General features: G+C 35.4%; 1 protein-coding gene across 4 annotated transcripts in view; it reads right to left on the bottom strand.

Annotated features, from left to right (window-relative positions):
• The window catches only part of LOC150087366 (transcription elongation regulator 1), a 329,370-nt gene that overhangs the window by 47,416 nt on the left and 268,562 nt on the right, over positions 1 to 13,392 (bottom strand). For all 4 annotated transcript variants that reach the window (XM_090371153.1, XM_090371154.1, XM_090371156.1 and 1 more), the window contains one exon: positions 6,720 to 6,887. In XM_090371153.1, the coding sequence (XP_090227279.1) occupies positions 6,720 to 6,887 (168 nt within the window). The remainder of the gene's footprint in view (positions 1 to 6,719; positions 6,888 to 13,392) is intronic.

Genomic DNA, 13,392 nt, shown 5'->3' on the forward strand with positions numbered 1-13,392 from the left:
AGGCATGCAGCAGAAACAGAACATCTATGAGACTGAGTGGAGAGACTCTGTTAGAGAAGAGTCATTAATTAGCCTAACCGCCCTCTTTTGAATGGAATTTAGAAACCTGAGAGAGGATTTGGGGGCCATTCCAGATGAGAAACAATACATTCCATGGTAGGGCAGATTTGTGATTTGTACAGAGTGAACAGCTGTTTTGAAAAAAAAAAGTAACACTGAGGGCAAAAGAGAAAACCCCAGTTTTTTTTAGATGCAGAGGAAGGAATGTTTGTAATGTGCTTATGCCAAGAGTGATTAGAAGTCAGGATAATCCCTAATAAAGTTATGTCATTGTGTCTAGAAATGTGAGTGTTACTGAAGATAAGAATAGGAGCAGAAGAATCCTTTTTGTGAGATATAAGACAGGACTGAATTTTAGAAGAATTGAAACAAACTAGGTTATCTTTGCTCCACTGGAGAATTACCTAAAAATCAGCATTTAAGGAATTAGTGGATATTCAATAGATTGAAGCTCTCTGTGCAGGGCAAGATTTCTCAAAATGGAAGGTGGAATGCAATGTGCTATCATCAGCAAAACTATGGAGAGGATTTCTGGTCAATGAAAGGTCATTAAAATACAAGAAGAAAAGAGTCAGAGAAAGACATGAACCTTGGGGAATGCCTGCATTAGTGGAGAAGTTAGAAGACCAAGCCAGCTACCATCACCTGCAGTGAGTGGTCAGAGAGAAAACTGGATACCAGTTACAAAAAACAGTTGCCAACCATAAGATGAAAGCTTATTTAGAAGACTTTCATGCCAAACACCATCAAAAGCAACTGCTCGAGTTTCACCAAACTTTTCCACTGAATTTGTCTGTAGATGGGTAACATAAGCCAGAATATCATGGCACCTCCATAGCCAGGTGGGCAGGAGCAGCAGTGCATAGCACACGCTTCTTGATTAGACCGGGGTTCGAGCCAGTGACTACCAAACACAGAGGATGCGGAAAGGTCAGGGTATGACCACCACATATCCCCGGAGCAATATGGCCTTAGTTGCTAATGCTCCTAAAATCCAAATACCAACAACCAGAATATCACCAGTGGATCAACACTGACAGAATCCATACTGGTAATCGTTGATCAGATAGAATGTTTCTAGAAAGCTTGAGATTTAGCAGTTAATTGAATTCTCCATTACTTTAGAAAGAGTAAAGTAAGTGCAATGGGATGATAATTGGAAAGGGATTCGTCACCCTTTTTTTAGGAAATAAGCAAGTGAAAAAAAGGCAACACAGAACAGGAGTAAGTTCAGGAGCACGGGTTTCAATATAAGAACTGAGACTCCATATATACCTGGAGTTTTCTTAGCATTGAGATTGTTCAAAATCCTTCTGACATCCTTTTGACGGAAGACCACAGGAGAGGTATTGAATGGAGTGTACTGGAATGATAGAAGGTAGTTTACCAAGGTGATCAATGCACAAGCTGGAAGAAAAGTAGGATGCTAGCAGGTCAGCTTTATCTTTGGCTGAAGTGACAATATAACCATCTGGTTTTGACAGAGGTGGGAATAGAGATAGGCAGAACTTGGGCCAATAGCTTTGGCAAAAGACCAGAATGTTCAAATACCATTTCAACATGAAGCAAGTTTGATACTCTTAGCATGTTCAAAATATAGTTTGGACTGATTAATAACTACTTTACAATTGTTGTAAACTTTGGTGTAGGCAGAAAATGAACCTGGAGATTTGGATACAAGCCAGTTGTGATATGCAACATTCTTATCTCGAACAGCCTTAGCACATTTATTGGAAAAACCAAGGTTTAGATAAGTGACAAGATTTTAAGTTAGAGTGTGGATTAAGGATTTCATCCCTACAAGAATAATTTCACTGACACGATCTGAGCAAACGCTGACATCAGAAGATTTGAAACAGTAATCCGACAAAGGAAAATAATAAAATAAACCTTGCAGATCACCCCAATTGGCATTCTTGTAACGTCAAACAACACAGGGTTGAGAACAGCCACAAGGGAAAGGCTCCATTGGAGAAGAGACCATCGCCAAGTTTTGATCTGAAATGCCCAGAGGACCACACTTTGACCATGTACTTAGAAGGGTGCTTGTGAGAAAAAAATCAAGCATATTGGCTGCGTGGTTAGGATTGTCTAGTATTCTAGCAAGTAAATGAACAATCTGTGTGAGGTCATTAATAATTGAAAAAGCATCAGCATCCTTACCAACTGGAGTTGTTAAAATCAAAATCACCAAGAAAAATTACCCCACTGTTAGAAAAGTTGAACTGGAGAAAGTCAGAGTTCTAAGTGATCAGTGGGGTTAGGAGAATGATAGAGGCAACAGATGAATTGACTATCAAGGAACATCAGAACAGACATATTCACAAGTACTACCTTTGAAGCGAAATGGATCATACAGAAAATAATTCGGGCAATTGAGATGACCAGTGGTCGAATCAACCAATAACTGGGATTCTGGCAGAAAAATTACATGTTGGGGTTTGGCAAACTCTAAGTGGAAATGGACATCACTGATATCAGACCTGTAACAGGAACGATTTTGTATTTATCAAATGCCTTAGATATTTCTGGTGAACAATTTGGGCTTCTTCTTCAAGCTTTCCAGAGAATTTGTCAAAAGCCAAATGACAAATCAAGACAATGGTAGAAATAGATAGATTCCACACCAAGAATCAATCAGATGGAGGGTTTTATAGTGAAAAAGGTGGCAGTTAGTGGATTTCTCCATTACTTTGCACTGGGTTGACTTAAAGCCAATAGTGACACTAGGAAGGCAGGAAATTTCTCACTGTTCTTTATGCTTCTTCAGTGGTTTCTGTGCAAAGCTCATCACTGTAGTATTAAGGACCATAAGTTTATTTTCAATACAAACAGTATGGAAACCAGGTGCCTGTTTCTCTCATCTTGTTTTGATTTGGTTGTCTGATGGTCATTTTGTGATTCTTCTCAAAACTCCACTGTTGCACTGTAACTCATACAAATTTTATTAAACACTAAGATTCTTTAAAGAGAACGTACTTTCAGAGACATTTTTCATATGATAAAAAACGTCCGTCTCTTGAAACTTTTAATTTCGAGAAAAAATATATTAAATTTGTTTAAAAAAAATGTGGTTCTCAGTGATATTCAGTTTTCAATACTATAAATATAATACAAATTATTAACTTTATTTAATCTCCTAACACTTCAAGCAATATTGCCGATGTTGACATTATGGTTTTCTTCACAATGTACTGTTATTTTATTGTTATTTGGTTTTTAGGAGCATTAGCAACTAAGGCCATATTGCTCCGGGGATATGCGGTGGTCATTCCCTGCATCCTCATATTTGGTGGTAACGGGCTCGAACCCCGGGTCTAATCAAGAAGCGTGTGCTAAGCACTGCTGCTCTTGCCCACCTGGTTACAGAGGCGCTTCACAATGTACGCACAAATTCTTGTTTAAATATGGATACAACTCAAACAAACTGAATTCTTTTTCTGATCCACAGCTAATAAAGCTCAACGTACGTGGGAGACAAAATTTGGTTACTTGTTTAGAGATATGTATTAAAAAACAACAAATGCATGAATAAATTTTCCATGCTATAAAACAACACTAGTACTTTCTCTCTGATAAACAATTTTTTTTTCTCTTTGATGCACTTATATTAAAAATCATTCAACGATATTAAACATAATATATTGCAGCATATGTTTTGTTGGGATGAAAGTTAAGTTTTGCACAACCATTAACCTATCAAATTGAAATCTTTGGTCTTACACCTCTATTCCATGATATTAGCAATTCAACAAAATTTGGGAATGATAATACATTGTGATTATCTATAAAATAAATATGTAATGTAACATGCCTACTTCAAAGTTACAGTATTATGCACTTGTGACCTTATTACATAAAATTTTATACAAAGGTGATGTTTCAGAATCCTTGCTTCATCCTATAATCAGACCTCAACCTTCATAATTTTACAATTCACTGACTTTGGGAATCATAGCCAAGATTATGATCAAAGTGCAGTAGCACATGTTTGAGTTGACCATAGTTTACGCCCATGACTGTTAAATGGAGTTAATGACTGTATTCACTGGAAAAAATGATTACTTGTTAACTCCTCTGACCTAGAGTATTTTTTCACAGATGTTTTCAATGATACCTTTTAAACACAACTTTTCAAAATACAAAACAGGTGACATTAAAATATTACCATCGGTTTTGTTATTAAAGTTTACATTTTTTTACCTATTCATCCTATCCAAAATCATTAAATGCAAACATAACTAGCTGCTTTACCTTATGAAATCAATATACAAGAGCTATGTGAGTAAAGAATGATCATAATTTTTCACAAACAACCATACTGCTTTCTATTTCTAGCTGAGCTACAGAATTTAAGACCAAACCAAGCTGCATCACATAGCAACTGGCACAACTGACTTGTGCTCATGGAGAACTGGTGAACAGTATGCTGCTCTCAAATGTCTCAAGAAACATCTGCTGAGGCATATGAAACGTTAAAAGAGGCTGAATCTACGCTTTTATATAGCACAGCTTGCAGGTGGTTTAAACACTGCTTCTGTAATCGTGAGAGAAGACTTTTGTATAATAGCAAGGCAACTGGCAGATACTGTGAATATCAGTGGGAAGCATGCATGGTATTCTCCATGACCATTTACATATGACATGTTTGTGCATGCAGCGTTCCAGGAGGGCTACGCACACCCGAGCAACGGATGGTTACTGAAGATGATGAGGTTCTGCACAAGGTGATAATGGTAGATGAAACATGACTTCATCATTTCAATCCAGAGAGTAAGCAACAGAGCTCTGTTTGGAAGTCCACATCGTCACCAATGCCGAAACACACAAAAGTTGTGGCTTCTGCAGGAAAGGTTATGGTCATCTTTTTTTTTTTTTTTTTTTTTTTTTTTTTTTTTGACATTCAAGGAATGCTTTACCAGCATGTGCAGTCATATGACTGTTACAGGATCTTACTACAGAACTGTACTGCACACAGGTGAGTGGATACTGCATCACAAGAATCTCACATATTGCTCATGTGCACAATAACTGTACAATCCTACACTAACCGTTATTAAATAAATTAGAATTGTGTTGTATTAAGATAATAATGATAAAAATGAAATGAAATAAATAGACTGAATAATATAATTACACTGGATAAAACTGATAAAATAAGATACCTGTTGTTACAATAAAAATATAAAAAAATGGCTCAGGAGCGTGAGAGGCCGAAACTTTCATCCCGTACAAGAACCACAGCCTCAAAAAGGGGATGAATGTGGATTCCCGTCTCTATTAATAGTTTTGCTCACAGAGAAGCAAATCCGCAAGCTCTTGAGCCACCTGCAGTCCCATAATCTGTGTGCCAAGGTCGACGATGACACCTTCGCCAGGAGAGATTTGATGGTGCTCCTCCCAAAAATTTTCCATCACAGCAGATCTCCCATAATCCACAGTCTTTATCGTGCTGATATGCTCCCTCGTGCGATCTTTAAACCGACACTTCATCTCAAAAATGCCCAGATTGAGGGGGAATGTTGTGTTGGTGAAACAAATCGATTCCGTTCAAATAGAAATCCATTCAAATAGACATGAAAACCAACAACTACAATAATCTAAACAATGACATTTAACAATAGCATTAGAAGAGGCATAATGCAAAAAAGCAAGCTTATGCAGCATCAGCCAAAAAAAAAAAAAAAACCCTTCCATTTCACCTCTCCATTCATTCCAAATGCCTGTCCAGGTCAGCTTTAAATTTATTTAGGCTATCAACTTCCACAACAAAAGATGGAAGTCTGTTCCACCGATCAACCACCTGCTGGCTAAAGGCAAATTTCCACACATCCATTCTACAACTGTCTTTCCTCACTTTGAATCTATGCACAATCAAGTTCTTAGTCTGAGCAAGAGGAAGAATCCCATCAGCATTCAGCTTGCTCAACCCATTCAAGGCTTTATTCACCTCGCAGGTGCCTACTTTCCAGGCACTGCAATTTGCAGAACTTAAGCCTTTCTTGGCAAGAGCATCCCTTTGTTCCCCTCACCAACCTTGTTGCCCTTCTTTGTACTCGTTCTAGCAACTCTACATCCTTCCTAAAATGAGGCCTCCAGAACTGTACACAGTACTCTAGGCGTGGCCTGACCATTGCCTTGTACAACGGGATAATCACCTCCCTGACTCCATGATCTGCCCTGGCAGCCTGTCTGCACTGCTCAGCAAACTTCATATTTGACTGCACAATTACCCCAGGTCCTTTTCACTTTCCACTTCCCTGACTGTAGTACCACACAGTTGGTACATTTCTCTTGGGTTATTGCTACTCATATGCAGTACTTTGCATTTGTCAATGTTAAGCTTCAGCTGCCACTTCTCAGCAACATGGAAGGCACAGGGAACAATGAAGTAAACAAGTTTTGCTTTCCATATCATAAGATAGAAAAATAAAATCAGTAGATATGAGTTATTAGTTTCATTATTTATTTATATATCATTTCATAAAACATCCCTCCAATTGTTTCCCATTATTATAACAACAAAATATATGAGTAACTGGCACGTGTACTGCTGGCAATGAGGGCTATAATCGGTGTGCATTATGTCATACCAAAAGCATTCCACTTTATCATATGCAAAGAATGTCCACAGAGCAAAAATAATAACTGCTACTCACACGTGACAACTTGGAAACATATTCTTTAAACCATTCCTCTCGTTGGCTGCTACTCTCAACTAATTTGTACCTAGAATCTTCACTAAGGCTTTTCTTAATGTCACTCCACCGAGAATTTTTATCCAATCCTTTTTGTTCTTTCAGGAGCTCTACAAAATCTTTCTTTAGCTGTGGAAGAAATATTCACATGGTTAATTTTATATATATATATATATATATATATATATATATATATATATGAAAAAGCAGCTACTCATTACATACATCAATTAACAATGTTTTTTCTTCCCTTAACCCAAAGTCTTGTTTTGTTTTAATATCACTATAAATCTACCTGCCAAGTTAAATTTAATTTAAAAAAGAAAACAGGTGGTACAATGCTTTCAATAAATGGCATTTGTGTTCATATCATATGTAAAGTTGCGAAAATGAAAACATTACATTTGGTGGAATATAACTATGTATAAATCAAGGCTTTAAATAATACAAATTATCCTATTTATATCACATATTATTCAAATGTATTAGGTGCAACCATACTGTAACGAGACTAATTTTATATTAAACACCATAACAATAAATATGCCTGTTATACAAATGTTATTTAGCATCAGAGTCAGACTAGCAGGTTTTGGTCCAATGTGAATCACTTGTGTCATGACTATTAGTTGATGAAGCAAATTTGCTGGTGGTTACCACAGACTGGGCCAGTCTGCCCCAGCTTACATATTGACGATTTCTTAAAGATGGCCACTGAGAAGCTCTACATTTTAACTGAGGATGCTGCCACTAGCAAAAACAGTTCTGAACAAATGACTTTCTTCCAAACAGCCCTCACAACATTGTCACATTCTCTTTAATATTAAGAATGCTGAAAAATATTCTTACAGTCAGTCAGTTTCTCAAGAAAGGAAAGAGAAAGAAGTCATAGAAAGGCAATTTGATGCATACAGCACATGATCAAAGCTGTGTGACTGCCTTTCATATAAAGTGCGGTATAAGCACAGACACTGTCGTGAGAAATCATAAAACTGACCAAAGATGCTGAATGACTCTCAAATCATCAAATTATTCTCTTCTGACTTTTTTGACAGCTCTGAATCTTTGATGAACTCTATCAACAAATATGCCGCCTCCCTTGGACTGTAAAGTGAACACATCTCACTAAACATTTACTGTTTGGAACCACTTTAATGCTTTATCTTATTGTTGGATTTAGTTGTTAAACTAAATTATCAGTTCTGTTCTTACATAAAAAAAAAAAAAAAAAAAGAAATAATAAAAAAAAAGTAAGTCAAAATAGAGGAAAATTGTCATCTTTCCTCACTTTATTTACACATTTATTTCAGATATTTAATCAATTCCTCCTTAAATTTGGATAAATTTCCATCTTCCACAAGAACAGGTAGAAGCTTATCCCAAATAGAAGACAACCTACTCTGCATGTAAATTAACCATTGCCATTATAAGAATATTCTGAACAGTCATGTGTGTTATGAGGGGGAGGAAAGACCCGTAAGAAAAAAAATTATAACTTAAATAAAAAGAATTATGCACCAAAACGATTGACAGGCAAGTCAGGTCAAAGTAGTCAGTGAGTAGACATTGGAAAAGATATCTACTCAGTTAAAAAATCCAATCTGCTATCTGTAGAGCAAGTTCAGTTTCCTAGCATCATAAAAAAAAAAAAAAAAAAAAACGCCACGTGTTTCGTCAAAACTCAGGCTTAACGTCCAAGTTTGCAGATGATAGAAAATTTATCGGGGTGGTTATTGACAATAATGACAGTATGCTACTGCAACAGGATCTAGAAAAATTAGACAGATGGGCTATGGCAACTGAAGTTTAACATTCATAAATGCAAAATACTACATATAGGTAGCAGTAACCCCAGGGTAGAGTACTGTGCGATACTACACTCAGGGGTGTGGAAAATAAAAAGAGACCTTTGGGGTAATTGTGCAGTCAGATATGAAGTTTTGTGAGCAGTGCAGACAGGCTGCCAGGGATTTTGTCAATGATATACAGGAATGTTACTAGCAGGGATAAGGAGGTGATTATCTCATTGTACAAGGCAATGGTGAGACACACCTTGAGTACCTGCATACAGGTCTGGAGGCCTCATTTTAGGAGAGATGTGGAGCTGCTCGAACGGGTACCAAGAAGGACAACAAGACTGGTGAATGGAACAAGGGCTACTCTTACCAAGAATGGTTTCAGTTCTGCAAATTGCAGTGTATGGAGACTAGGCACATGTGAGGTGATCTGATTGAAGTGTTTAAGGCTTTGAATGGATTGAGCAAGCTCAATGCTGATAGAGTTCTTCCTCTTATTCACATGAGGGGACACAAATTCAAACTGAGGAAGGATGGTTGTAGAATAGCTGTGTGGGAGTTTTAAATAAATTCAAGGAAGAACTAGACAAAATATTAGAAGGAATGAACAGGTGAAATGGGAGGTGTCTTTTTTTTTTTTTTGCTGATACTGTATAAGCTTGCTTTCTTGCATCATTTGCCACTGCTAATGCTGAAACAACTTATAAATTGTGAAAAAATTTGGTAAATTTCCTTACCCTACATTCAAACTGACAAAACTATTTGGGCAGATTCAGCAAATAAAAAATAAAATTAAGCTGCTTTACCAATGAATAAAATATTCAAAAACTGCTTGGCATAGATTAAATAATGCCCATGCTAAACTGCAACAATAGGAAGCATCAATAAAATCATTCTTTGGCTAAAGGAGAATTTCCAGAATTATACCCTCTGCACTTAACATGTCCCCTTGTGTATGAGTTGTGACTAAGTCTCTTAGTGTTTTAATATTATTGAACCCTTTTAAGGGTTTGATGTATTCTAAATGTATAGCTAAAATGAAAAGTAACTTCCGAAATTATTTCTTGTCTCGATTTACTTCTTACAATCAGCATTTAAAGTAATCCCATCTTAATAATATTCGTTATCATTGAATGGTAAATGATATTAAAAATGTTTAGTATTTACTAGACCAAAGTAACTGGGGAAGAAATAAATTGTGTATATTACTATATGCTTCCTCTTGAGAGAAGGATAACGGTTGTAACAAATTGGATTATCCAATATATATAATCTTTAAATAAACAAAATCCAATTTCTAGCTTTAGGCAGTTGTCTGAAGTGTAGTAAACTGTCTTGAACTAGAATTTTATAAAAACAGAACTATTATAAAATATGCACATATTAGATTGAGCAATTTAGGCCAATTAATCAACCACCCAGAAAATCTATTTACATATCCCAACAGAGTTACATTTTATTACTACTTCTAATATACAATATAATGTTTTTAAAAAAGCTAAATATCAAACTGAGGAGTGAAACCTTTCACCAATCCAGCTTGTTTTAAATAACTAATTTAATTATGCAAAACTTTTAGTTAAAGCATCACTTAAAATACCGTTAATATCTGCTATATTATGAGGGATTACAAAATCAGAAAGGGGAAAAAAATGTGCATTATAATGTATTTTCATTATATATATAATTACAGGTTAAAAAAAAAAATGCATAAATACTGAGAAAACAAGAAGCAGAGAAAATCTGACATAACCTTTCTTCTAAACTCTGCTCAATAGTAAATAAATTTTATATTTATACTTTGGGAAAACCACATAGGGTCAGAGAAATTAAAATAACATTTGCTGAAAATAAGCAATAGCATAATTAAAGAAAGAGACTGGAATTGCCTGCACTTATTTTCAGCTCTAGATAAGCTAACGAGTTTTTGGCAAATACTGGACCCAATTATTTAATGTTTTAAACCTTGTTTCATCTTAGTTTTTATTGTGCTAATCAGGTAGTTGGGTTCAATATTTAAAGCAGGTATTTCAGAAGTTACATCTCAGTACAAACAGCTGTTGCCAGCTGTAATTTTAACAGAAAAACCTAACATCACATATAAGAATTTCTTTGTGGAATTAAAATAGTATATTCAACTGAATATAAAGAGTACTATAAACAATGCAGCAGTTTATAGAATGATGCAAACTAGTTCAGTAATAGTGTTAAGTAAGAATAACCAGTAGCGAGAACTTCCTACTATTATAAAATATCACTATCATTCCATTTAAAATTGTAACGTAGGATATTTTGACATGTGCTTTCATCTTATCATAGTGTTTTATTGACTACAGTGCATTATTGATAATGTAATTGTAATTTTCAATTAGAAATTCGGCCATAATTTTGGTGAAAACTAGACTTGATGAGAATAGTATAATTCAGGATGCCATGACTAATCAGGGAACTGCTGCAGGTCATCCTCAGGCGATTCAGTTTTGTTTGTTGTACTGTAGCATGTATTCTAAGAATCTCACAATAGTGCCACAGATGACTCCTGGCAGCTGGGATAACAAGGAATTAAGTATAAATTCAGCATTATGTTGAGTGATATTGGCTGCCCAAAGAAAGAAAACAATGTGGCCGAAGGGAGGTTCTAAAAGACCAGGCAAAAGGTACTACTCCCACAGAATATGGTAATTCTGTGGTGACTCAACTGTTAGAGTAACAGGGAATATACGGACCAGGAAACTGTGGTTACTGATACCATAGAACAATTATCTTTGAAGGGAAGAACAAAGGCGATATTGTTAAATACATAGGTAGTAATGATATTAAGCACAAGCAATCTGGAGTCTTAGTTTCAGGCTCTGAAGAGATGTTGAGAAGAACCCACAAGTTAGGACAATGTGAGAGTACCTGGAATTTTACCCAGGCTCAGTGGCAGTTAGTCCTTAGCCTGGTCAACCAATTCCAGCCTGGATTTTTAGGGCACACAGGATAAAAGTTTTTCTCAGTATAGCATGCATCTGTTAATGGAAGGGACTGCTTTCTAATGATGAGATACACTTGAATGAAGCAAGTGCAAAAATAGTTGCCAATGCTAATCGAGGCAGGGTAAGATGTTTTGGAAAACTGTTAGCTTGTGGGAACTACACTACTGGCAGTTAAAATCGGAACTGGAAAGGGGGCAAAGTAGAGCAAAAGGTACAGAGAAGAACAAGAAGAGTGTTTAAGAGTGTTTAGGTACAGCATTTGGAAGCTCGCACTTTGTAGATTGACCACTCAAAGTGTTCAAGGCTTTAACAAAACTACACTTAGTCATGCAACATACACAAGGGAGCACAGATTTAAATTGAGAAAGGATAATTGTAGAATACATTTTTAAAAATTTTCCTTCAGTCAAAGAGTGAAATTGGATTAAACTACCATTTATTCTTGGGGAGGTTGGAAGCCTACCTAAATTTACCTAGAGTAGTTTACAAATTCTTGAAAGAAAGGTGAAATTTGCTGCACCTATTGTTACAAATGTTACATAAGCTTACTCCCTGGCAACATTTTGCCAATAGCAGTAATAATTTCTGAATACTGTTCTGAACAGTAACTTCCATATAGCATCCTCTTTATTCACCTGACCTTGCTGCACCATATGATTTTTGTTAATCCCATCTCCCATCAAAATAAAATATTCAGTAAATAGCCAAAGTGAAAAGTTATATTTTGAAAAGCTTTATGTGCACTTATCTATAAATATTTCTTCTTAGGGGGGGAAAAAAAAAATCAGCCCCAGAACTTTCTGATCCTGCCTTTTATGATAAAATAAGTGGTGCTTGAAACTGAAACAATAAGATGATTTTGCCTGCACAATGCATTACTTATTTAATCTTAATTACTGTTGTTAACATACTGACGAATTAATTCTGTTAGAGCAGAAACAGTGTATTGTTGTTACTCATAACAACAGATTTTCATTATACTGAGTGCTAAATCACAAAACAAAGTGATTTAGCACTCACTGTGTTTTGCTTTGTTTTCGATAATTAACCAATTAAAATACAGTGAAAGGCTATGGTATGCTTAGCATGAAGAATTCTCTGAAGGCCTTAAACAGAAAGAGCAAGCGTAGTGTAGGAGCATTTGAAAAACACATTTCATATGGCATTCATTACCAAATGCTTAACAAAGTCTAACCTTTCTATTCATGCTCACCTATGGAATTCTTCATAATGTGAAGTACCATAAATTGCAGATAAACCTCTTTACTATATAGCTACTAGTGCATGTGATTTTAAAGGTATACTTTAGTTTAGTATCTTAAAGTCTTATTAATGAAAGTAGTATTTATTAAAGGAATATAAAGTGAGTTGCAAAACTGATTTGATACTTTGACACTGATAAGACTATCACAACCATCTGAACCATTCGGTCCAGAATGATTAGATTTAATCATTCTGAAAATTCAAACTTCTTGGATTACTGCCATGATTCTGACTGCCTTAAGACAAAAAAAAAAAAAAAAAAAAAAGTAATACTAACTGACATGTTGACTAAAAGGTATAATGTGGAAACTAGTAATTCAATTTAAATGAATATGTGCTCACCTCCACATTTTTGTAATGCAATGAATTGTTTACAGATCCTGTAAAATTTTGAGGAACCAGAACATTCTGAACACACTTTAGTATTCTATTTATATATAAGAACAATTACATTCAGATAAAAATGAAAGAAATTTGAAGGGGAAAAAAAAAAAACTTTTCTTTCATTTCTATTATATATCTAATGTTTTTTTGACTGATATGAAAGCGAATCTGAACTCAGTTTAAAAACATTTTCTATAAAGGTGACAGTTTATT

The sequence above is a fragment of the Mastigoproctus giganteus genome, chromosome 4, assembly GCF_048544385.1.
Source record: "Mastigoproctus giganteus isolate SK-2022 chromosome 4, ASM4854438v1, whole genome shotgun sequence".
Lineage (NCBI taxonomy): Eukaryota > Metazoa > Arthropoda > Arachnida > Uropygi > Thelyphonidae > Mastigoproctus > Mastigoproctus giganteus.